At 43.3% G+C, this 26,122-nt stretch overlaps 1 protein-coding gene across 26 annotated transcripts in view; it reads left to right on the top strand.

The window, feature by feature from the left end:
- Positions 1–26,122, top strand: part of Kcnma1 (potassium calcium-activated channel subfamily M alpha 1) — a 710,017-nt gene that overhangs the window by 501,046 nt on the left and 182,849 nt on the right. For all 26 annotated transcript variants that reach the window (XM_052733616.1, XM_052733594.1, XM_052733593.1 and 23 more), the window contains exons 12-14: positions 2,601–2,683; positions 6,946–7,015; positions 13,566–13,721. In XM_052733616.1, the coding sequence (XP_052589576.1) occupies positions 2,601–2,683; positions 6,946–7,015; positions 13,566–13,721 (309 nt within the window). The remainder of the gene's footprint in view (positions 1–2,600; positions 2,684–6,945; positions 7,016–13,565; positions 13,722–26,122) is intronic.

Genomic DNA, 26,122 nt, shown 5'->3' with positions numbered 1-26,122 from the left:
CTCTTTCATTGGCCCCAGGACCTTGCTCTGCTTGTCCACACTAGACCATCTATAAGTATTTCACATTTAGATTAGTCTTAATATAGAATATACTTCTCTATTTTCTTCTAAATCAGCCACTCCCAAAGTAGGGCTCAAATGTTACATCGGGGCTATCTCATCCCCATGGGTCAGTGGGTAAAGGTACTCGCTGCAAAACCTGTTGTCTGAGTTTGAGCTCCAGGACCTACTTGGTGGAAGGAGAGAACCAATTCCCACAAATTGTCCTCTCACTTTAATGTGTACACACACACACACACACACACACACACACACACACACACACACACACTCACAAATGAGAGAGGAATAGGCATTTCCAAGAAGCCATAGAAAGAAAAAATGAAGCTGCAGTTACTGAAACACCAAGTAGGACAAAGAACACAAACAGCAAAAAGAATAACCAAGTGACAGCAATAACCACACTTTTCAATAACAACTTGAAATATGAAGTATGAGCCTCAAATCCCCAGTCAAAGGACACAAATTAGGTGAATGTGTTAAGAAACAAACCATCTTTCTGTTGTCTACACAAAACTCATCTAACTTTCAAAGATAGCCACCTCCTTAAAGTGAAAGAAGAACCATCCTAAGTGAATGGGAGCGAGAAGCAAGCAGGTGCCAGTATCCCGCTATCCCACAAAATCGACCTCAAACTAAAATTAACCAGGAGAGACAAAGAGAGACACTTTGTGCTAATCAAGAGAGCAATCAACCAAGAAACTCTTATAATACTAAAATGTATACACCCAACTCTGGTCCGCCCAATTTCATAAAGCATACTACTGGACTCAAACATATAGAATAACTTCAACTCTATAATAGTGGGTGATTTCTATACTCCACTCTCTAATAATAAATAAAAGTAAAAAAAAAATAAAGCTGAATGGATAAAAAGCCATGCACAACGTAACATCACAAATGATTAGTTTCCACCTAATGGAACTCAGTATAGGTTTCAAATCCATTAATTATGTCTGCGAGAAATGTTAGAAAAGAAAATTACACAAAGCTATAAAACATTTGGGCTTCCTTTTTTTCAAAAAACAAAAACAAACAACAACAACAAAAAAAGAAAACACCAGACTTCGAATCATTTGGTAATAAGCTAACCGTGTTCTTTGTGGACCCTTCTGAACTTGCATCTTCTCATAAAGCACAAGCAAGGCTTTAGAAAAGAAAGGGACACGGCTTTAGAAAAGACAGTGAGCGCTGGTATCTGCTACTTCATTCATTTAACACAGTTTTTGTGAGTGTGTTCAACATTTGTGGGCCAGTGGCAGTTCATTAATACTGTGTGAACCCACGGAAGTTTAAATGCTAACTGTGGTCACCAAAGAGTTCCATCATTGCTGTAGCAGCAGACGTCGAAAATGCAGAAGGATTTGTGTGAATTCTTTACATTGCTAGAGAAATCAAGAGACAGTGTATGACATACCAGGGAGAGAACCACGGCCCTCCTACTGAATGCTGGAACAATCTCCTAAGTACAACATTGTGAGCAGGAGACTTGCAGACCCAGGTCAGCATGTGAATTCTCATGCTTATGTAGCTAGCTCATCTTAATTTTATCCAGACATGACCCAAGTCATAAGGACAGAGAAAATGGCTTTTGTTCACAGGCCTAATTTAAATGCAAGCATTTATTAGCACATCAAACTCATGGTCCCTCTAAGGAGCAAAAACCCCCTTTTGGCTCACATTAAGATAAGTCAGTAGGTTGCCTTTTGGATCCATCTGCAAAGAATCATTTCATTTATATAAATTATTTGTCTTTTGAATACCTGAGTAGTAACGAACAGTAAACAGCATTGAGCTGTTGTCTATTAAGGCTCCAGTTTCTTCTTGGGACACACATAATGAAAATGTGCATAAGGTTTGATGAAGGATTTTTAAAAAAGATTTACTTATTTTAATTTGATGTGTATGAGTGTTTTACCTACATTTATGTACGTGTACTTCCTGTGGCCTGAAGCCTACAGGCCTGAAGAGGGAGTCAGATGCCCTGGAACTGAAGTTTTCAATGGTTGTGAGCCTCCATGTGGGTGCTGGGAATGGAACTTCTGTCTTCTGCAAGAGCAACAAGTGCTCTTCATCACGGAGTCCTCTCTCCAGCCCCTTGACGATCCCGTCTATGTTGCCGACTCTGCAACTGTTTTTGTCCACATCCTAACCTGAGGGGGAGGGGGTTAACCCAGCGACTTCTATTTCCTGGCTGGAAAAATGAGGATGATTGTACAGACAGTGGAAAGAGGAAGTGGGAATGAGATTGAGCAGCCTAATGAAGTGAACTTGAAGGACTTTGGCAAATATGCCTGTAAGCAGCCAGGCCAAATGAAGAACATAATTACTCAGGTTCACACTGGAATGTTTATCCTATAAGAAAGATCTGACCTGCAACCTACACATTTGACAAGACTATTTTTTTTTTTTAGGATTTTTTTTTTCCTTTCCTTGCAAAATTTCAGGTTCTCTAAATGCTGTCAACAAAGAGAGACTGCAGTTGAGTATATCTATTTATATGTTTGTGTTTGTTATGATTTTTCCTTTTGGTCTCTCAGATAGAGTCAGCAGATGCGTGCCTGATCCTTGCCAATAAGTACTGCGCTGACCCGGATGCAGAAGATGCCTCCAACATCATGAGGTAACTTAGGGAATCAGGTGCTGGGGAAGGTCCAGGATTGGTCTCCCAATAGCTTACAGGCACCCTCTTTTGGGTTTGCAGAGGACTGTCTCTGTGGACCATCTTTCCTTCACATACCAGTCAACAATGGCTGCTATCTGCAGCTGGTGGAGCTGAAGAGAGTGTTGCCATACAGGGTACCACCAACAGGAAGTTCCGAGTTAACAAATGGCATAACTAATGCTTAGAGGTGCTCTTGGGTTTCAGATTCCTAGAGAAAGAACTAGAAAAGGAAAGATAGGTCCAGGTCTAAGTTAAAGTGCCCTACTCCCAGGGCTGGAGAGATGAGTCAGTTGGTAAAGTGCCATGGTGCAAATGGAAGGATGTGAGTTTAAACCCCAGAACCAATTTTAACACTGAAACATAGGGGCACACTTGAATCCTCGGAATCAGACAAGCAGATCCATGGGGCTCACAGGCCACCTTGCCTAGCCTAATTGGGTGAGTTCCAAGTCACTGAGAGATCTGTCTCAAAAAGCCAAGGTGATCCACATCTAAGGAACAACACTCAATGCTGACTTCTGCCTTCAAGTGGCCTTACACGCCCCCTTCCACCCCAGATTCATATCCATAAAATCTTAAATTTTCATTTTTTAAAAAATTATGTTATCTGAAAGGAATTGGACCCAAGATGTCTTTACTGGGGGAGGGTCTTAAAGCACCTCCAGGAGGTATTTTTCAACATGTTCAACATCTTTGCATTTGAAACAACTAGCAGGCGATCTTGCTAGGATCCAGTGGATAAAGGCTAGGAATGCTGCCAAACTTCCCACAATGTGTAGCACAATCCCTATCTAGAAAACTATCTGGCCCAAAATGCCAGTAGCTGAGGCCAAGAACCCCCTTGTTAGTACGTTCCCAGCCTGTCTACATCAGGTTGATTATTGTTGCTCTGAAAGCCATTGGTTAATTAGCTATTGGTTAATTAGCTTGTCTCAGTTTCCTGAGATGAGTGGTCTTCAGTGATTTTGACATTACTATGTATCTCTGAGATACTGAGTTATATAGATTATTTCTTTCTTTCTTTTTTTTTTTTTTTTTTTGGTTTTTCAAGACAGGGTTTCTCTGTGTAGCTTTGCGCCTCTCCTGGAACTCACTTGGTAGCCCAGGGCTGGCCTTGAACTCACAGAGATCCGCCTGACTCTGCCTCCCGAGTGCTGGGATTAAAGGCGTGTGCCACCACCGCCTGGCTATATTTCTTAATCCTAGATGAATCCAAGTCCCCACTCTTCATGTTTGTTTTGTTTGTTTGTTTGGAAACAGATCATGGTCTGGGGAGAAACAAATCTAGAACACTAATAGTTAATGCCTTTTCTACACATGGACTAGGCCTCGCAAAGGCTAGTTTTTAACCCCTACTCTAAGCCCTTAATTTACTCTTATTTCAGAAAAAAGTTTTCTTTAGCCATGGTTCTTCCCACAGACCTGTCATCATATCTTGTATCTAGAAAATGACCGAAAAGTCCAAACATTTTGCTCTCATTAGCTAAAATCCTTTTAGATTTTGGTTTTTTCTCTGATATAAATTGCAGAATAGTCACTTAAGGTAGGGGAAGATAATAAAGAGAACCTTCTAGAGAGAGCCTGAACTAAGTGAAATACTTCATTTCCACTGTATTCCCAACAACTCTTACTTAATAGGGAATAGCCGTCGTTTGGACCACACATAGCCCAAATGCTAATTGCAGCTTGCTTCTCTGGGATTCAAGGATTTACCCCTAGCTGAGAGTTGGGACGTTGCCTTTGGATCTTTACAATGCTCGTGAACACTTCATCTCGGTTTCAATTAGTGTTCGCCAGGTACATGGACTTTCCCATCAGTGAGGCAGAGGAATTCCTCTGGTGCATTTAGGTTGATCAGTCTTCCTGTCGGTATCTGGACCTTCTGTCTGGAAGAAACCATCTGGCATGATCTTCCCCCCTTCCAGTCACTTTTCTTTGGCAATAGACTCGGTTCCGTGTTTTAAGGAAATTTGTGCATCAAGTCTAGTAAGATGTGGCTTGCCAGGCTGCAAGGAGGAGGGTGCCGTGGGAACTGGCTTCACACCTGAGCCCATCTCCTCCTACCAGGCCTCAGTGGAAAGTGACCACACAGGTCCACTTCAGCTAAGAGTGTGTCCCTTGTCATTTTTGGAACTAAGTAGCATTTCTACCCTTTGACACATTTTTTTTTTTCCTCCGTCATTTGAAGTGATAAAATTGTCCTTCAGGGGACAAGTCTCCATCTTTTTCTTTATTGCAAACAAAGAAACTAGGAGCATGAGACTTTTGTTTTTGACCTCACAGAGAAGTTCCTGGCGTGTGTACTTTTGTTTCTCCTCAGTGGTGAAAAACAGAAATGTGTGGTAGCTTTGAAATGGGCATTTCTCATCATTGTAATATTTTATTGGAGCTGAGGATGAAGGGTTAATGTGAGCACACGTAGGTGTCAGGGAGAATGATGGGATGGTAAGGTACAATAGAACTCACTGGGCACAGAGGGCTGTTGGGAATGTACGAAAGGGAGAATCAGTGAAAGATCTAAAAAGAATCAGTGGAAGATCCAAAAGGGAGTGGCAAACTCAGGGTTAAATGTGGGTTCAGCTTTTCTCTTATTTGTATATTCCTCCTTAGATTAATGAGACCAATCTGCTGCTTTTGAAATTAAAATGTCAAAGAGGCATTTGAAATGAGCTAATGCAGAATGCTGGCTGGCGTTGTGGACTGCACCGACAGACAGGCAGAGAGAGGCTCAAAAGCCCCGAGTTACATCTCAGCAGAGGCCAACATGACACTCTCTCAAAACTGACAGGAAGTCCTTCCGGTGCAAAGCTCAGGGTGAATGTGTGCAGAGAGGCTTTCTCGGGAACCCTCTCTCCACATGTCTGGCTGCGGTTTCTTCAGATGAAGCCGCTGTCTGATTGCCTCCTTTCCAGTTCTGCAGAAAAAGTGGCAAGGGGAAGAGCAGAGCGTGGTGGGAAGTTTGTAGGGGCGGTTGTGATAATTGCACTTGCATTCCTGATGAGGCTTAGGAGGTGGGCCTTTCTCTGGAATTCCATTCTTTAGCCTTCCTTGTCACAGAAGGAAATGTACAATGTCACCCCTGACAGGGTTGGTAATGACAAAAACCATAGCTTACACGTGGAGAGGACCTTTAATGATTTCAAAGCATTTTAACATCTGGTCTCCCATTTACTCCTCATACCAAGCCTGTGAAGTAAACAATGCAGGTACCATTGCCCCCAGTGTCCAGATGAGAAGACAGGAACAGAGAGCCCGGGGATTTCCGGAGGGTCACCCAGTTCATTAGCACAATAGCTGTGCTGGAAGCCAGGTGTTTCCATTCATGGGCTCCTTACTTCTCCCCTTTGGCAGTGTGATTGACAGGAGAAGGGATGCCAGGGAAAGTTGGCTGGTGGGGTCATCCAGGCTTGGTAAAGGACGAAGGGCAATCAGAGGAGATTTCCCACCAGATCACCATATATTTAGGGTGCTGGCTTTTAACTTGAACCAGTGGTCAAGTCTTCATTATGCTGTGGAAGGCAGAGTCCTTGATCATATCCCAAGAGTTCTGCTTAAAAATCACATTTATGAGAATGTCCAAAGGGTATGTGATAATCAGAGTCATTTGTCAGGTGGCCTGTTTGAGCTGTCATCATTGTCTCAAGTTGTTAACTGGACACAGAGCAGAGGGGTTTGTTTTAGGCGCAGAGGTTTGTTTTTTTTTTTTTTTTTTTTCAGGCTGGGGAGTGGGAGACTGCAGACCTCCAGAAGCTTATGGTCTAGGCTTACATTACCTGTCTATAAGCATCAAAAGCTCCCATCTCCAGTCCATTCAGGTTCCTATTCCATCTCCTAGGCATCACAGGAGTCCTTCATGTTTGTTTTTAAGGCAGAGTCTCATGTTGCCCAGGCTAGCTTTGAACTTGCTCTGTAGTCAAGTCTGGCCTTAGAGTCTGATCACTAGTCTCCATCTAAACAGAGGTATGGTCAGCGTATACTTTACTGCTCCGCCTGTCCCTGGTGTTTGTAATGCCTGGAATATATACCAGTGGGTCTCTTGTCACTTGTTTTTCATGCCACCAATGGGTATGGTGAGGAGAGCACATTCTTTCTTTGAACACAGCCCCCTGGCTGGCCCTGATTGCTGACTTGGCCAAGGTTGCCTAGTCAAATGAGTCCTCTTCCATCACACTCTGTGGGTCACACAGAGCCTGCTTCAGTTCTGGTTCTTTCTTTTTCAGAGTGATCTCCATAAAGAACTACCACCCGAAAATCAGGATCATAACTCAGATGCTGCAGTATCATAACAAGGTAGGTGGTGAGACTTCTAGGCCTGAAGCCATCCTCAGAACGTGGGCCCCAGTCCCTTCTCTCTCTCCATACAGCCTCACGTGTACACATATATGCATATAGGCACACATGTTTGCATGCCCCGAGGTCTGGCAGAGAATGTGCAATGGTTAAAATGTCCCCTCTCCCTAGGACATTTCTTCAGGGTAATCAACTTCTTTTTTTTTTTTTTTTTGTGGTGGGTTATTGAGAGGAAGTGTCTTTGTCGCCTTCTTGTACTAATTCATCCACTCAGGAAGAAGCTATTGAACCCTTTGGTTCAGAAATATTGATATGTCCTTAGATCCTGTCCATACCTAAGTTCCAACAACTTGCATTTCTATGTCCTGCAGCTATTCAGTCAATAACTATTGAATACCTACTCTATAATTAACACTCTTCCTGCTACTCAAGGGGTAGGATAACTGGGAAGATAAAATCTGATTTTGTGTCCTTAGAGACTGATCCAGTAAGGTGTAGAGAGCGTGCCAGATAAGGGATAGGATTTCTCTCTGTGTGACCAAGTTGAGCAGAGAAGGCAGACCACGACATTATCCTCAAATTCAGAAGGGGAACCTGCCCAGTTCCATTTGGGAAAGTAGTAGTCTACCCAAAGATTATACTTAAAACCTTGTTCCCGGTGTTGCAGCTTCCAGTGGGGTCTGGTTAGAAAGAAGGCAATCATGAGGGTTAGTGTTGCTGTTGTAATTACCTCCCATTGAGACAGAGCTGAAGGCCTTTTGTGCAAAGGCAGCACTCCTTCACTTGGCTTGTGGTTGAGCTCTAGACAGCTTTGGAGGAGGGAGGGTAGCATCTTGTTCTCCTTGACATGGTACCAGTCGTCTTCTTAATGGAGCTTCGAAACTGCAGGCCTCTCAGTACCTGGGGCCAGGTGTCCTGTCTGAACAGAAATAACTCCCTGCAGGGTTATGTGTGACAGCATGCCCCATCTTATAGGCCATATTCTCTACAAAACAAGCCATCAGGTGTCCCCGAGAAAATCCCATTCTGCCAAATGCCACCAGCACCATGCCATTATTTCTTAATTGCTGGCAAGTGCTGGCCCATTTTGCAGTGTGGAGGCCCATCAGAGGCCATTGCTGAGTGGGTCCTGCTGTCAGCAACTGGCCCACTGCTTGGAACTGCTGCCCAATGCCAACCATTGCCCAGCCCTCAGCAGGTGGCTCTATTGGAAATTTTGTGACTCTCCAGTCAGTGGGTTCGGTAGTGGGCACCGAAGTTGACTCCTCTGTTTGTCTCTGAAAACTCAAGGTTGAGGTAAGGGGGCTATTGGTAACTCAGAGGCATCAACCCGGAGAAGTTCTTGACGGCAGCCTCTGTAGGTGGAGGTGAATTTTATTAGCAAGGCTATGACTGGTGACAGCTCCTGCTGCAAGGAACACTCCTTCTTTCATTTGTGATCTGAAATTTCATTTAGTGTGGGAGTGCTTTAAACGATTGTTTAGATTTTTGGCTGAATTTAGACTGAAAAGGAAAATTAATGTTGTATGTTTAGAAAGAGATGTCAGTTCCTTTTCTTCTCTTTCCAACGGGTGCTGATGTAGCATCTTCAAGAAATTAAAGAGCGTCTCTGCTGTGGAGTTCTTGTCAAACTCAAAGCAACTTGTTTGGCCTCAGAGCCAGATGGTACCTGGTCAGTATTCACATGAGGACAGCCACCCGAGTATCTTAGACAGATTTTCCAGTACAGTCATTCAGACACTGTGTTGAAGACATCAACAGACCCATTATTATTTGCTTAAAACACATCTTGTTCAGAACCTCCCCACTCACTCTACTTGGGTTTCTGGGTCAGGCAAAATCGTTTTCAGAACACTGTTAGATTAGTAAGGATACAGTGACAGAGAACTTTGACAAAGGGCATTTTTCCTCTGTTATTTTACATCTCCCTTTTAGAATGGGCGTCCTCTTGTTTTTATGTTTTAGATCATTCTTAGTAGGTTTTCAAATAGACAGTCCTTCCCCCGGCTTGGTAGCTTTGCAGTTGCCTAAGGTCACCTCCCCCTTTCACACACACTTCTTCTCTTCCTTCATCTTCTTCTTCTCATGGCTTTTTCTCTGCACTCATCTGAGATGCCCATAGAACCCACTTATACAGGCACTTAGGAAAGACCTGATGTTTGTGTGAAAACCATGCCACCGAGAACATATTCTGGAGGGGGTAATGGCTCCCACAATTGGACACCAGGCTTGAAATAAAAACAATGTCAAACTCCCATGCTGTAATGAGGGTGATATTCTAGAGCCTAGAGGGATGCAGGGAAACCGCTGGCCTTGAGTTTGTCATCATAACAATTACAGACGTTTGTGTCCTGTTTTATGGGTTTGAAAGAGCCTTGACATTCATTACCTCATTTAGTCCTCATTGGGCCATCTGTGCATTTTAGCATCCCAGTGTAACTTCAGACTAGCAGGAGTCGAAGCTCTAGCCTAGGCAGATCAACTCTGGCGAGCACAAATCACCATCACTCAGCAGCCAGCAAACTAGGACAGGATAGCCAACTGCCACCTTCTATTTAAATGGGATAGGAGCCCACAGAACCAAACTGTGGCTCCTGGGGGAAGGATGGTGCTTTCCAAAATGGGTCTCTTTACAGTGGCTATGTTTCACAGAGAGAACTTTTAAAATCTGGCCATCTCTGAATGAAGAAGGAAGAGTGTGTTGGCTGACATGTGGGTAAATGGTTTAAAGCTCTTCAAAGACAGAATGATGTATGGTCCACTGGAAAAAAAAAACATCATTCCTAATAACTCACTTGTTAGTGGCTTTTTTATTTCCCAAGCTTCTTCTCACTGATCTGGAAACCGAGTCTCTGTCACAGACGCCAGGTCTTTGAGCATCCTTGTTGTCTCTGCTGGCATGTGGGACATAGTTGTGTTCATCACTGCCTTTGTAGAATTTCCTGTATCTGTAAGATATTCTGACGAAAGCACCTACATGAAGGGCGTTTTGTTTCAGCTCACAGCTCAAGTCATGGTCTATCAGAGAGAGGAGGTCAAGCTACGAGGAGTCTGAAGTAGCGTGATTATGTCACATCCACAATCAGGAAGTAGAGAGATGAATACACACAGTTACTCAACTCCCTTTCTCCACTTACACAGTCCAGAATTCCAACCAGGGAATGGTGTCACCCACAGTGGGTGGGTCTTCCAACCTCAATTAACAGAATGAAGATAATCCTTCACAGGCATGCCCTGAAGCCCATCTCCTAGATGAGTCTAGATTCTGTCAAGTTGATGGCACAAATCATCACAGGCAGCTTTCTGTCATTCTAGCAATGAGGCTTTGGGACATGATGAGTTGGCCTTGTTTTCATAGGCTTGTGATGAGGCAACACATCATTCTGGGAGAGATTGGTGGAAAACAATGAATCAGTTCATATCCATAAAACCAGAAAGATAGGACTGACTGGTGTCCTGCTAACCTCTTGGAAGGCAATGATCTCAATGCCCCAAAGACCCTCTGTTGAATTCTACCTCCCAAAGGCTCCACTTCCTTCTAAGAGAGTACTACCCTGGGGATGAAGCTGTTGGCATATGGTCCTTTAGTGGACATTGATTGAAGATGCATACTACAAAGTCCATTGTTAGACTTCACTGTATTTTTGTTTTTCATAGTATTTCTCCAAGGCTAAATATGTAGTAAGAGAAGGAAGTGTGCCCAGAATTCATTTCTCCTGCCTTCCTAGGATAGCACATTTTCAAAGTCTTTTTCCATGTAGTGAAAGGTGTTCCAGTAGCATAAATGGAGGGGTGTGTGTGTGATTAATGTTGGACCTGTTTTTTTCTCTTGGCCAACTTAGAAAGAATTTGCCTCTAGATTCCTGTGTGGAAATGCTGGCATTTTTTTTCAACACACCCAACTTCTCTCAAAGAAGATGAAGTTTCCAAAACCAAAGAATTTGAGTTCCTGGGTCAGTATCCTCTCTTGGCTTCATGCACACAGCCTTCGCTCTTGGCCATTGCCCCTTCAACCTCACTTCCTGCCCCATGGCTGGAGAAAATACAATGGCCAAGAGAGGAGGCAATGGGAGCTGGAAATGAACAGGACTTTCTACATGGGACATGAGAGACCCAAGGCTTACATGCCAGATGTAAGAGAAATCCACCTGTATATTTTGGATGGCATGGAGATAGGGCAGACTTTCTGCAAAGCTTCAATTGTTTGAAGGTGCCATAGAGGTTATGTGGTGTCTCTCTCTGTGGGGACTAGATCACCCAAATCTCTTGTCACACACAAGTTCATTACTTGGATGTAATTTATCATTCTTCCCATATGAGTAGTTCTGCACACAGATGAACATTTTTTATACCATGCCAGGGAAGTAAAATGAAAAAAGCTTATGTCTTAAGCCAGGAAAGAATGTGGGAGAGAAATGGGAAAGAGGGTTGGGCTATCTGTTGGCATTGAGTGTGTGATGTGTAGAAGACCCTGTGGTACTTAGCTCCACACAAATCACACTCCTCTGTGGCTCCCACACAGGCTCATTTGAACCATACTCTGGTTAGGGATCAAGCAGTCATCACTTCCAGCAGTAACCACCGCTGGCTTGGGACTGGAGACTGTCACAGAGGTGGATTTTGCAAGCAGGCCTTTCACAAGAGTAGGACTTCTCCAAGCAGAGCAAGGAGGCCTGGACTCTGTTCTTTGTTTCTACAATGGGATCTTCCCTTCTTCTATTGAACTGACCTCTGTTGTTCTGAAAGGGAAGGGGAAGCTCTTTTGCTGCTCCTGTTTGCTGATGCACAGGGAGAAATCATTTCAGAGCTCTAGAGCCTTGGTACGTACAAGACTTAGAAGGACTCCAGGTCGATGTGCTGTACAAAGTGTGATTTACTCTAGCATCTTGGAAAAATGCTAAGTCTTAGGGATTAAAAACCTTGTGATTTTTGTTGTTGTTGTTTTTCAAGACAGGGTTTCTCCGTGTAGTTTTGGTGCCTGTCCTGGATCTCTGTAGACCAGGTTGGTCTTGAACTCACAGAGATCCACCTGGCTCTGCCTCCCAGGTACTAGGATTAAAGGCATGCACCATTGCTGTCTAGCTAGACCTTGTGCTTTTTTTTGTTGTTGCTGATTTTTAAAGTAGCCATCTCGATTCTTTAGACATATTTCATCCTTGGAAAGCTCCTTTGTCAAACAAGCCAAACCCCTCTGCTTTCTTTCATTATAAGAAAGGCCAATCCTATTCTGGCTCTAAGAACAGAATAGGGCAAAACTAATCTTGACATAGCAGTACCTGAGGCATTCAGATGTGATGACTATTCTCTTTCCCTGAGAATGGTGTCCCCTGAATCTTGGACATTTCTGGCTCTTTTTACTGGTTCTCAAAAGACCCTTTTGCAGAACGCTCACCTTCTCTTGTCTTCATCCTTTTTCTCTGGCCATTATTCAGTTGGTCACTTTCCCCCTTCAATTTCGACTGTTAAAACTGGATCAAATCCTGTGGAATGAATGTGGTCTGTTCACATAGAATAAAAGGTTCACTTCCTTTGCTCTGGAGACTGTAAGACGCAGACTTGGGGTTTCTGTGTCATGTATCCCACGGCCTCTAATTGAGGTTTGAGTTACCCGCCCTTAAATGCTATGTCTTGCTCTCTCTCTCTCTGACACACACACACACTCTCTTGGATCTGTCTCCTTGTTTAAATTTATATAATTGATGTTTTGAAGCATCAGCTATCCCTGACATTCAAGCCTTGTAACTATCTTCTGTTGTTATTGTTATTTGTAAATCCCCAAACACTAGAGGACTTCCTGAATTTCAACCTCCTCACTCACTTTGTCACGCATGCCGCTGGCAAATAATGGTATGAGCGTGCCTCTAGGTCTGCAAGTTGGGATCTGACGTCACTGTGGCATCGGACAGTCCATCTGCAAGAGACTGCAGGATGTCTATGCCGTGACGAGTTAGAGGAAGGGTTCCTGCACAGTGGCTTCCAGAGAAGCAATATTACCTCCCACTTGCAGAGTTGCGGGTTCTACTCTCCAGCTCCACCCCAGATCTAGTCAGGCAGAAACTTAGCAGGGTGGGGCCAAGAACCTGTGGTTTTGTACACATTACAAGGCACACAGGTACCCACTCAAGTTTGGGGTGCCGTTGGTCTAGAGTATTGAGAAGGAAGGAAAGAAATCCAAGAGTACACAGACACAGACATCTGGCAATCTGATACTACTTGAGAACCACTTTAAAAACAAGCTAACTGGACTTCTTAATAACAGGGGCTGGTGTGTCTCACCAGAGAAAAATCCTCTCTGGGTTGAATCTGGCTAAATAACAAACTTGAGAGGAGGATGTGGGTCTGGTGAGTGTGGAAGTAAGGTTTCCAAGGGGCCGCAGTCTGCTGAACAGAAGTGGAGAACCTAGCAACGGGCCTCAGACCCAGGCAGAGGGAAGAAAGGATGAGTTTGGATGACCCAGTGTCCTTGGACAGTGCAGTAGTTCCCAGAGGAGATTTCAGACACTCAGACAAGGAGCAGAACAGGGTCTCATACCTCTTGTTATTCCCACAGGCCCATCTGCTCAACATCCCCAGCTGGAATTGGAAAGAGGGTGATGACGCAATATGCCTCGCGGAGCTCAAGTTGGGTTTCATAGCCCAGAGCTGTCTGGCTCAAGGCCTCTCCACAATGCTTGCCAACCTCTTCTCTATGAGGTCATTCATAAAGGTAACGTCTTGTCTTATTAGAGCACATTAGCCTAGGATTCCATTTGTCGTGGGGTTGAGTAGAGCACAGCTTAAACTCAAAACAGATCGGCGGGCTTTAACTTCTCTGGTTGAGGAGAAATTCCTTGTTACAGATTTGGGAACGAGGCCAGCTCCTTTCAAAATTATGTTTTTATTTTTATTTGGCACATCCGTGGCCATTAAATGATTGTTCAAAGCACAATCCTCTCTTTTTTTTTAGATAAACCACATGTTTATCTATCAACAAAGCCTCCGCTGTTAAAACAAAAATATGATTTATATACATTCCATATGGCACCAGAGTGCCTAAAGAAAAGAATTATCATTTTCCTCTTTTATATCAAGTGGCTGGTGGACCTCTCACTGTGTGGATAAATGCAGACCATGTGTTTGTGCTGAAGCCCAAACCCCAACAACATAATTCATTTATTTACTTCTGCACAATCAAGGAGGCCAGCAAGGCTGACATGCCATGGTTATTTGAATGGAGAGAGAGAGAGGAGGAACCGACTCTTCACCCCAAGAGACGTGCAGTCTGGATGTGTTCATCTCCCTGTCAGAGCTCACTGGGCAGCCGCTCCTAGTCTCCAGATGGCTGCTGGACTAACTCAGGGAGGGAGAATGAACTCGCTCTGTTCTCCAGGGCCCAGGGCCTTGAGTGCCTCTATAAGTCTAGGTGCCCAACTAAGCAAGCTTCTGGAGTGTGGGCAGTCAAGGTAACACACAACACCCATGAATTGTGTCACTTAGAACTGGGATGTGCCAGGCCTCTCCCCTTAGTACCTATGCCATTGGCATTACTTAGCCAGTAGGTAGTTCTCATAGTATGACATAAAGAATAACTTGTCTTGGATCTACTTCCATAACTGTAGCAGTGCTCATGGTGAATAACATCTCGAGTTAAAGTATGGTCTCTAGTGTTTATTCTGTACCCATAGACCTCAGCTCAGCAGAACTTCAAGTTCAAACCCACTTACAAAGAAAGTCACTCTGTGCCTCTAAATGTCTTCTTTAATCCAGGCTGCTTTTGTCCTGCCTAGATGAAACTGAGTGCCGAGAAATGAAAGTAGCAGGGAGGTCTTTGTGGCTGTGTTTGGGGATGGGGCACCAAAGCCAGATGTAGCCAGATGTCTCCCAGGACTCGTCTGTTCAATCCAATCCAAGGAGTCCAGCCCTAGGTTAACAAACTGTCACCAAGAGAACAGCCTTGGCTCTTTCAATGGAGCTCTGGTGGTTTTCTTCCAGCAGAGGCTTGCTCACAGGACCCAGCACGTGGTCTGAGGAACTGGGTTCTGCTTCCTTGCGTTGATGTGACATGGGCCTTGGCAGAGCCCCACCACAGATGGGGCCACTTGACATGCGTATGTTTTGATTTTGTGGTGCCTGCATGGTAACTAGATCTGCCTGTCAAGAAAATTAATAAAATGGATGTGACACTGATTCTTCAGTGTTATTACCAGCAGAGAGAACTTCTGCCTGACTTTCCTCGGGACCCTGACGGGCCTCACCTCTAAAGCCAAGGACGTCCCTTCCAGCTCTACTAATCCCATTGCCAAGTTCCTATTTAGGAAGAGCCTGTGGGAAAGGCTGGACCGGGCCCTGGTATAACTGAAAACACATTTCCCTCCCAGGGTTATATTACTACATTATTTCTGTTCAGGGCCAGCTCTGCCATGTTTGGAGGCAGCTCTCTGTATATGACCTTTTGACATAGAGGTGGTCTTTGTGTTAGAATCTGCTAAGGGCATAGCCTACAAATAACATGACTTCCTTTCCTACATTATAAAATTTAGAGTAAGGACAGTCTTACTTAATGCATTCCCCACTCTGTATTGTGATCTAAGCGTGCATATCCCTCAGTCCTAGAGCCGTCGTCTCTTTCAGGACTTGGTGAAAACCATACTGTTATCCTATCCTAGGTGTCTTTTCCGTGTTATTGCAAAGCATTTGCTTGTTTTGTTTGGGCATGAGTGCAGGTGGGGAAGGGGATCTGTAAATGGATTCTTGTTTACAGAAATCACTGCCTTCCTCAGCGGGCCCATATCCTATGGTAGAGAATTCCCAGCACTTCCACCTGGAGGATACTTTGGCAATACTTCATCCTTTGGGAACACTTAGTGTTTCTGGAAAGCCAAAGGGAGATGTGAGCTCACCTTCTCCCTTGCCTTGGGCAAATTGTATCTGTTTCCTAGTTCTGCAGATTACAGTATACTCTGCCTCTGCTGGAGGAAGGAAGATGAGCAAGACTCCAGCTGGGTCACAGGCAGAAGCACAGTGGCTCTCATTGGGGCCTTTTATTACGTATGGGACTTAAAAGTCCAAAACCCAAGCTAGGAAGGTTTAACAGAAGAAAGAGGTGCCGCTAGAACACAGAACTTACGAAAGGGGCCCAGACTGGATGAGAAGAAATTTATAGGAATAATTACTTCCCCCTCTACCAGTCACTTTCAAAGATCCCAACCGAGGGCCCCCAACCCATCGCCCGCTCAGACCTAATGTTCATTTGGATATGTTACCTCTTAATTGACCTAAATATTTTTGAATGGATTAATATTTTTAACCTGCCCTTTTAGGAGTAATGAATTCTTTAACTTTGGTAATTACTGTAGAAAGTTTTGGCTTTTTGTCTATTTCCCCCATGGTTACACCTCATTAATTGATTCTGTTCATGCTTCAATGCATTTCCCCTACTGTTCAGATGTGTTGGTATTTAAATCCACACTAACCATACCTCTGATGCCATTCAGAAAGAGGCCCAGGTTGGTATCCAGGACTCCTATAGCTCCTTGGCTGTTTGCAGGGCAGGATAAGCATTTTTTTTTTCAGCAAGAATTCATTTTCATTCTTGATGTCTCTTAATCAGAGCCAGCAGATGTTGTGGTGCCTGTGACTTATCTCCTGGCCTGGGACATCCTGTTTACACCCCACCCTCTGATCTCCTTCCACTGGCCTCTCCAATTTCAGGGAGAGTCTCCTTAATGTCTTCTGGAAAGACCAAGACAATGGGCTTGTTTAGCCTTGTCTGCTGTGGCCTCGGCCCCGAATAAGTGGCTCACACATTAAGACCATTGATTTGGGAGTTTTGTTCTTGTTTTTTAGTCTATGTAGTTTCAACTTCCTGTTCAGCCTATAGAGTTTCAACTTGAGCCTTGACCCTCCATTTTTATGAATTGGGCTGTTAGTTTTACTAGAAGAAAGTATTCTTGGCATGATGAATTGTGCATTTGTGTACGTGCTAGTTTCCCTATGAAACTGATTGACTCTTAAAACTGCTTCTCATTCAACACTGAAACGTCCAACTAAGGACATTAAACTAGGTTTCACAATTGCCAGTTATTTTAACTCTGCTAATTTGTCATTTTACACACACACACACACACACACACACACACACACACACACACACACACACAGTGTACCCTGAAGCATGGCATGTAATCTGCAATTTCTTTGTAAAGGAAGTCAGTTATGATAATGGAGAGAACATGTAACATTAATGTGGCAGTTGAAAGAAGAAAATGCCCTCCATGAGCTCAGAGAGTTGAACACTTGGTTCCCAGTTGGTGGTACTGTTTGGGAAGGTTAAAGGAGGTGCAGCCACGCTGCAGGAAGTACGTCACTGGGGGCGGGCTTCGAGAGCTCATAGCCTCACTTCCTTCCGCTTCACTCTCTCTGCATTGTGCTTCTGGTTGAAGAAGGGATCTCTCAGCGTCCAGCTTTAGCTGCCATGCCTGCCTATTGTAGCCATGCCTCTCCATCGTGATGGACTTTCCCCCTGACACTGGAAACCAAATAAATGCTCCCTTTTATAAGTTGTCTTGATCATGATATTCTGGCATGCCCTTTTATAAGTTGTCTTGATCATGATATTCTGGCATGGCAACAGAAAAGTCATACAGTAGAGTTTCATATTATTTTGTTATTTTTCTTGTTTTATAAGATCTGGAAATCCCGAGTGGATTGTACTTTGTACTGAGCACAGCAAAGCTTTCTCTGGTGCTCCTTCTATGCCTAAGTGGGGAAGCACTGGAGGAGTGTGCCTCATAATCTTCAGACTGCTGACTGGTTGAGGTGGTCTTGGCTAAACACATAAACCATTGGTTCCTTGTTGTTTTTCCTACACAGTGAGGTCACTTTTCATCAATACATAGTTCTGGCACTAGTTGTAGTTAAGGGAACCATGTTTTTTTTGTTTTGTTTTTGAGACAGGATCTTACTATGTTACACAGGCAGGCCTTATACTGTTGGACTTAATCCATCTTTCAGCTTCATCCAGGGATGTGCCACTATGCCCAAGTGAATCGTTTTAGTATCTTTAGTTTGGATTATATTTGTGCACAGGTGAGTGTTTGTACAAGTTCATGTATAAAAATAATCTGGTTTAGGAGCTGGAAATATAAAGACCTTTGAATAATTGTCCAAATGTATGGAATTCTAACACTTTTAAAATCTTGAACTTAATACTTTATATTATTTTATTTTACTCTCCTAATGCCCTACACAAACTTGGCACTGTCATTGGCCACCTCACTTTATGGGGGCAGACACTGTGCAGTCAAAGAAGTTCAGGCATCCACATGAGGGCAGGTAGCACAGAATTGACAAACCCAAGGAATTGGTTCCCGGTTTGTCCTTGAGGATACCAAAAGGAAATGAAGGATGAGATGATTTCTTAGCAAGTATAACCAACGTAGTCTGAGACTTAGTTTCTGGGATTCATTTTATGGAAACCATTGATTCAATAGAGATTCCAGAGGCACATATATGCCAACACACAAAATATTGATGTACTTATGTGCTTATGGCTTGGAAGCACTGCTAAGATTCTGGAAGTCTCTGTTCTGATGGGGAACAGGTGGACACATGTTTACATAGCTCTGTCAATGAGGCCTGTTCATCTTTCTCTCTGGCCAGCTCTGTAAAGGCCACAGTCAATGCATCAGACTAGTTCACTTAGATTAGACCATGAGAGATCAAGAAAGGACTAGGCTCTCAAGACGACTGGTTTAAGAAGGTTCTTCTGGGAAAAGGCAAGTGAACCAGGGCTCTCTGGCAAAACAGAACCAATTGTGTATGTGATGTGTGAATGTGCATGTATATACATGTAGTCATGTGTCATATAATGGCATTTCATTCAGTGGCAGACTCAGTATACAGTAGGAGTCCCATGTGTGGTGATGTCATTCTCTTCTTGGTTTTTATAAGTCCATTCTTTGATGTTTACAAGATAAAATTATCTACTAAAGCCTTTTTCACTTGTGTCCCCATCATTAATCAATGAATGCCTCTATCATATATATATATATAATCAATAGAGGGAGATACTGATTACAACAGGTTGATTGACTTGACATGAAAACTGAGTCACAACATCTGCACTGGAACCGCTGGAGAGCTGCAGGGATAGTGTCAATCAGTTTGAAATAGGGAGGCTTAGTATAGGTTTCCATGCAGATACAAAGTTGGGCAGAGACCCATGTCCCAGTTCAAGACCATAAAGCAAAGAGAACAGATTTCTAATGACTCCTAGTTGTGTTCCATCAGAGCTTCTGATACTCTGGATATGACTCATCCACAGTGGGAAGGTAATCTCCTTTACTCCACCACCTCAAATACTAATCTCATTCAGAAACACCTTCACAGCTATGTCTAGAACAATAACCAAGTATCTGGGAACTTCATGACCCAATCAAGTTAACACAGACAATTAGCTGTCACAGCCACCCACTCTTCCTTCCTGATGGGCCTAAACTCTACAGCCAATGTCTAGGTCAGCATGCCAGAAGCATAGCTCATCATTTTGTGGGAGTGTGGGGATTGTCAGGATCTCTGTTCAGGCCAGAGTTGCAGGTGATAAGCAGATAAGGTGATCAAGGAGCAAATGCTAAGAAAGAGTTTGTCTCAGGACATAAACCCAACTAGTAGACGCTTGTGATTTATAAATGCTGTTGACTCCACTACCTGTGGGTGATGCCACTCCAAGCATAAATGACTTCAAGAGAATGGGATGTCTTCACTGTAGCAGGAATCTTAAAGAGTTCTTATTAATAAAATCAAACCTGAACCAGGTATTGGGGTGAACTGGAAGATCAGAGAACCAGAACAAGCCACAGCTATCTCACCTCGCTGGATCCTCAACTGGTCTTGTTTCCTCAGACTGGAGGCCTCTGAGTCCTCATCCAGAATGGGTCTCAGCTGAATTGCTGCTAGAAGCCTGAAAGCTTAACCAGCCAAATGCCTAACCAGCCAAATGCTCCTAGTTTCTGGTCCTCATGCCTTATATACCTTTCTGCTTTCTACCACCATTCCCTGGGATTAAAGGCATGAGTCACCATGCTTGGCTGTATCCTTGAACACATGGATTTCTGCCTCTGGAACACTAGGATTAAAGGCGCGTGCTACCACTGCCTATCCTCTATGTTTAATATTGTGGCTGTTCTGTCTCTGACCCCAGATAAGTTTATTAGAGTGCACAATATTTTGGGGAGCACAATACCACCACACTTCACAGATTCTTATCTGTGGAAAGCAGTTCCCAATACAACTACTCTTACTTCTTTAGGAATATAAAATATTTTAATATCCTTTCAGTATTTCACAGATTTATGCCTCCAATTACAACCCAGCAATCTCCATGAAGCTGTCACTCAGCATTCCCCTTTGAGTGCTGCATCTCCTCTCAGACTTAGCGTTTCTAGAACTGAGTCCCTGTTCTTGTCTGTGAGGCTGCCCTGCTCCATGTCACCATTCACAACTGACAATGCCATCCTTCCTAATACTCAGCTTTGGAGTCATCTTAGATTCCCCTCCCCCAACCCTCCTCAAGCCCTAGATTAAACTCAGCATGCCACCTTGATTGGACTTTGAAAACAGTCCCCAAATCTGAGAACTTCCCACCAACTTCATTTTTACTGCTAGATCCAAAGAACCACCATCTTTTAGATACCAACCTTCTAGATGTTCAAGTCTAGACTCAGTGTGTTTTCTCAGTCTTTTCAAGCATGAATCAGAACATGTCAGCCTTTTGCATAATGCCACCCATGGCATCCAATCTCCTCAAAACCAAAATTGTAGCCTTGTCTGGCAGGTGCTAAGCATCCAGGTTCCCGTGGTCTTGCTGATCCCAGCGTCCCAAGTGCTATCCTGAACCTTGTGTCCCTCACATTCCCTATACTGGCTGAGGACTTATACTTGCTGTGTTCTCTCCATCCAGAGTGTCCTTTCCCTAAGCAGATGCTTAACCTCTATCAAACTCTTCTTGTCTTTACTCAAAATAAAATTCTCAGCGAGACCATCTTCAAAAACATCAGAATGTTTTTTTTGTAAAGAGATTAAAAACAAACCTTTAATTATAGTATGCAAACAGGTATTTGTAATAAATGTTTAATTTGTTAAATATACATCACCTCAACACTCCCATGTATCCGGGGCACAGATTAAGAAACAGAACATTATTGGTACCCTAAGAATTCTCACTTATTTTCTAAGTCAGGTAATTGGGCTCTGTTTCTGAATCATCTGGTCGAGAATTTACATCTCTATCACATTGAACTCTCCAATCTATAAAGATTGGTCAGCACTTCTTTGTGTTTTGTTTTGTTTTGTTTTTCTTGTGGTGCTCTGAATCAAACCTAAGACCTTGCACATGCCAGGTAGGCACCCTGCCACAAAACTGCACAGCCAATGGATTTTTTTTTTTGAGACAGGGTCTTATTATATACTTTGGGTTAGTCTCCAACTCATGATCTTCCGCTTCTACCTCCTGAGTGCTAAGACTACAGGCATGCACCAGCATCCCCCTCAGTACACCATCTAGTAAGGGGCGCTTGGTGTTTCAGTTGCTTCTCTGGCAAATTGTAGGACAATCAAGAAGAAACTAAGTTTAGAACATTTTTCTGGGGCTTTGTGGGTTGCTTAGTGGGCAGATGTCACATGTCCCCCTGTTCTCTAGGAAGGATATAGGTGTTCTTCTCTCCCTAGGGTGATAAAATTTCCATGTGGTAAAACAACTGAATTCCATTTTAGAAATCTCCATTACCCTAGGCTGCACACTCCATACACACAGGTCTCCTTTATCCTCCTGGCTTTGTCTATTTGTCTACACCCTGGCTATGGCCTTTTTCCTTGTTTACTTCTCTTTTTCCTCCTTCATAAAACGGAGACACTGTTAAGCCAGGGCTACTTGCCGGAGCCGTACTAACGAGCTAGCTACAGACTGGCAGCAGGTGCTCAATCAATGTATCTTAAATAAATGAATGAACGAATGGACTTCAGCTTAGCCTAGCAAGCCTGAGTTACAGATAGCTGAGTGTGGGGCCCAGACTAACAGGGACTTACAATTTGGTATAATTTGGGTTCTGAAATGTCTTCCTCTGCTACTGTATGTGGTTCACTGGCCCAATTAAAGAGCTTCGGCTCAGCATAGAAGCTTGAAATGCAAAGCTTTATAATCCTTGGCAAGGCTTGCAAAGAAGCTGGTTAGATTTGGTTATAAACCATCTTGACTGCCAGAAAATATAGTCAGTGTGTTGTTTAAATTCACAAATCAAAATAAACACCCCCTAAATTGAAATACATTTGCTAAATCTCAGTATCCCATTTGGGCCAGCATGATCATGCATCTTTTTTTTTTCCCCCTTCCTACTTTAGTCTCTTTAGATCAGAGGCCTTGCCACAAGATGTTACCTCCTCCAGCATCACCATCACTGCCCACGATCTCTCACGCCCAACTTACAGTTGAGTAGCTTCCATGCAAACTATTTCAAATAAAGAGAGAAGCAATCCATGAGCTATTAACAGGGATTCCATTCCCCGATGGCCCTGGTAATTTCTAGAACATTGAATTAAGGAGTTCTCAGACCTTTACAAATTCTCAAGGCAAACATTATTAGCAAAGAGAAGGCCGTGCAGCATGTAAGAAGATTGCCAGAAAATGTCAATGGAACTTCTGAATAAAATGAAAGAAGCTTCCACCCTCTGTCGAGCTTCCCCCACTCCCTCCCTCTAACATGATTAGAAAGTCATTTCATGTGTCTTATGTGCTCGGTCAGTCAAAGGCAAACCTATGTGATTGATGGTGACAGGGAACACATTTAACTCATTATTCTTTACTTTGCAGCAAAATGATTTGTGTAAACTGTCTGCCTAGCATTAAAGGTAAAACAAACTCAGAAACCCCAAAATGTTATATTTTCATCTAATATTTTCCTTTTGGTTTTATAGCTGTAATCGCATATGGATTCTTTTATTTAGTTCTTGGCGTGGACTGAACAAAGGGGAAGGCAGGGCAGAAAGATTACATAACACACACAGAGAGTCCTCGCTCAGGGAGTGTGGAGCCATGAAAGCCACAACAGTCAGGACTTAATGTGACAACCCAGGAGAAGCTGTGGTTCTCTCTGGCCCTCATCATCTACCAGGATGTTGTCACTGAAGTGCAATGAGGAGCATCTCCTTGGTCAAGCCTGTTGACGTTCAACAGAGCCCTTTCAGAAATTATTGGCCCTCAATTAATTGCATGTGTTCCTATGTATTGCTCATCATCACAGGCTTTGTCCACCTGACTTCCCTGCTCTTCCAGCTGCTGCCTCCTCCTTCTCTCCTCCTCTTCCTCTCCTCCTCTTCCTTTTCTTTCTCCTTCTCACCTCCCCCTACTGTTAGTAATAATTCAAGTAAGAAATCTCCAAACGATATATAAACCATAAGGAGTATAACCTCAGATTCACTTAAGTCCATTGGTCAGTGACACAGCCATACCTTGTGTGAGTCCATGCAGAGCAGTGAGAAGGAGTTTAGAACTTTCAGTCAACTCCTCTAGGCATCTGGGAGAAGAAACACAGGAATTGCCACTGAATTAATACACTGGGTATTTTGTCATGAACTTCAGATGCAGTGGAGTCCTCTCAGTTTGCATAGCCCTTTTTGGGTTACAAGTTTCATGGCTTTTTATTTTTTACTTTTAAGTTTGTGTGCGCGCCTGACTGCGTTTGCACCAGGTGTGTGTGTGTGTGTGTGTGTGTGTGTGTGTGTGTGTGTGTGTGTGTGTGTATGCATTGTCCACAAAGGCTAGAGAGTGGAGGAGATCAGATCTCCCGGAGTTGGAGTTGTGGGTGCTTGTGAGCTTCCCAGTATGGGTGCTGGGAACTAAGCTCAGGTCCTTTGCAAGGGCAGCTAGTGCTTTTCAATGCTGAGCCATCCCTCCAGCCACAAGACAAACATGTTTACTGAAATTAATTTTTATTTCACCAGAAGACTAAGCATTTTTTTCAATGATACATAGAAAACCTGATAAGCACAAAGTAGCTAAAATCTCTGACCGAAGGAAGCGACTCAGGGTTGGTCTTTCTTTGAGGGTGAGAAATCACTGAAGACTCTCACTCTGGGCTGTCCAGCTGGGTGGGGAATGGTAGAGCTAGGACTAGCCCTTCACCAAATGATGCTAACTAACTCATTCCTTCACCCACTAGTATATGCTGATTCCCCTAGAGAAGTGTCTCAGTTGCAAACCCTGCTCACTTTTATGTTCAAATCAATAGCTTCTAAGAACAGAAATTACTTGGCAATGTTTGTAAGAGTAGTACCCTAGACTTTCTATCAATTCCGTCAAGCTATGCAATCTAAAAATTAAAATAGTTTCTGGGATAGAGGGAGGGCACTGCATTTAGGAGGACATGCTCTTCTTGCAGAGGACCTGGGCTCAGTTTCCAGCACCCATATGGGGCAGCTCAAAAAAAAAAAAGTCTGTAACTCCAGTTCCAGAGATTCTGATGCCCTCCGGCCTCTGTGGACACTGCACTTAGATGGTATACATAGAGGCAGGCAGGCGCTCTCGCACATACACAGAAATAGAATTTCAGAATAAGACAGTTCTCCAAGGTAGGAGACTCATATTCTTCCCCCTTTCCTATTCTTCCCCCTTTCCTCAGTGGTACATTAGTGTGAAGATGACCCAGGAATGTGTGTCTTCTGAGACTATGATGGGAATATGGGGGGATTTGTTAAGTGGTTTACCAAACAGGAAAAGGGTTTGGTGATCTATTTGTTGAGAGGGGAGCGTGTAAGAAAGATAAAAACCCTGGTCCTGACCATCTGTACAAGGGTGAGTGTCGAGTGTGTCAGAGAGCAGCAGAGGAGGCTTCCGGCATGCAGAAAGACGTCAGGAAAGGGGGAGCCAGAGCCGGAAGGGTTAAGTAGTGTAACAAAAAGCGAAAAAGAAATTTTCTAGGAGAAAAAAATTGTGTCCAGCCCCAATCCTCTCGGAGCTCTTCTGATCATAATAAAAGAATTCAAGTGACTCAGACAATTTGGGGGCCGGGGGGTGAAGCTGTGAAGTAAGAAATCCCCAACGTTAGTGGAGAAATCTTCTTGCTCGACCCAGCATTTCTTTGGCTGTTTTCCATTACAGGAAAAATCTTTAAGTATGTGGTCCCACAAGGACTCGGGAATGACTCCTCGCATCCAAGTCCAGTGCCACATAGTTTAACACATATGTGTAGAGCCATATATCACCTCATTACAGAGTATAGAGTAGTTTCAAATCCCCACATTGCCTTATGTTTCACTCTCACTTTGGGTTACAAATTAAGACTCCCTTAACCCTTAGCCTCTGAGGCAGTGATCCATTCTCTTTCAGGGCAGGTCCATGTTTTCCAGTGAGTCTTATACTAGTGTCATGCAACAGATTCCTTGTCTTCCAGAATCTTTTTGGGTTTTGTTTGTTTGTTTTTAGCTCCATCTAGGTTGTTGCAGGTATCAAGACCTCATTCCTTTTGATTATGAATGATACGACATTTCTGTGGATGTACAAGAGTTTATCAATTCATTCATGAAAGGACAGCATTAGCTGTTCCTGGGCTTTTTTCTTTATTGGAGGGGGATAATAAGAAGAGTTGACATCAATATTTGTATGGAAGTTAGTGTGAGTAAATGCCTAGAAATAGAATTTCCAGTTTATAAGTTTCTGTTTCACTTGAAAAGAAATTGTCAAATCATTAGCCACAAAGTCTGTACCATTTATATCCCCTCCAACTGAGCCCAAGTCAAAACATCCTTCTTTAAGTTGTTCTAGCCGGGATTTTTGTCACAGCTGTGAGAAAATTAATACAGGTGCGAACTCAGCCTACTATAGTTTGGTCCATGGATTATTTAGAAGTGTGTTGCTTAATTTCCAATATGGGGTCCAAAGGGTCCCACATCTTTTCCCAAATTTTAGAATATTTGTACACACATACTGAAATATCTTTGGGTGACACTCAAACCAAACTACAAAATTCACTTATGTTTGACATGTATTTTACATGTATGACCCAAAGGGAATTTATGCAGTTGTCAATTGATTCTGAACATGAAAGTGTTTCATGGGATAGATTTTATGTTTCTTCT

This window comes from Peromyscus californicus, unplaced genomic scaffold, assembly GCF_007827085.1.
Source record: "Peromyscus californicus insignis strain IS unplaced genomic scaffold, ASM782708v3 Scaffold_12__1_contigs__length_115047231, whole genome shotgun sequence".
Classification (NCBI taxonomy): domain Eukaryota; kingdom Metazoa; phylum Chordata; class Mammalia; order Rodentia; family Cricetidae; genus Peromyscus; species Peromyscus californicus.
This window is presented reverse-complemented; position numbering and strand designations above follow the sequence as displayed.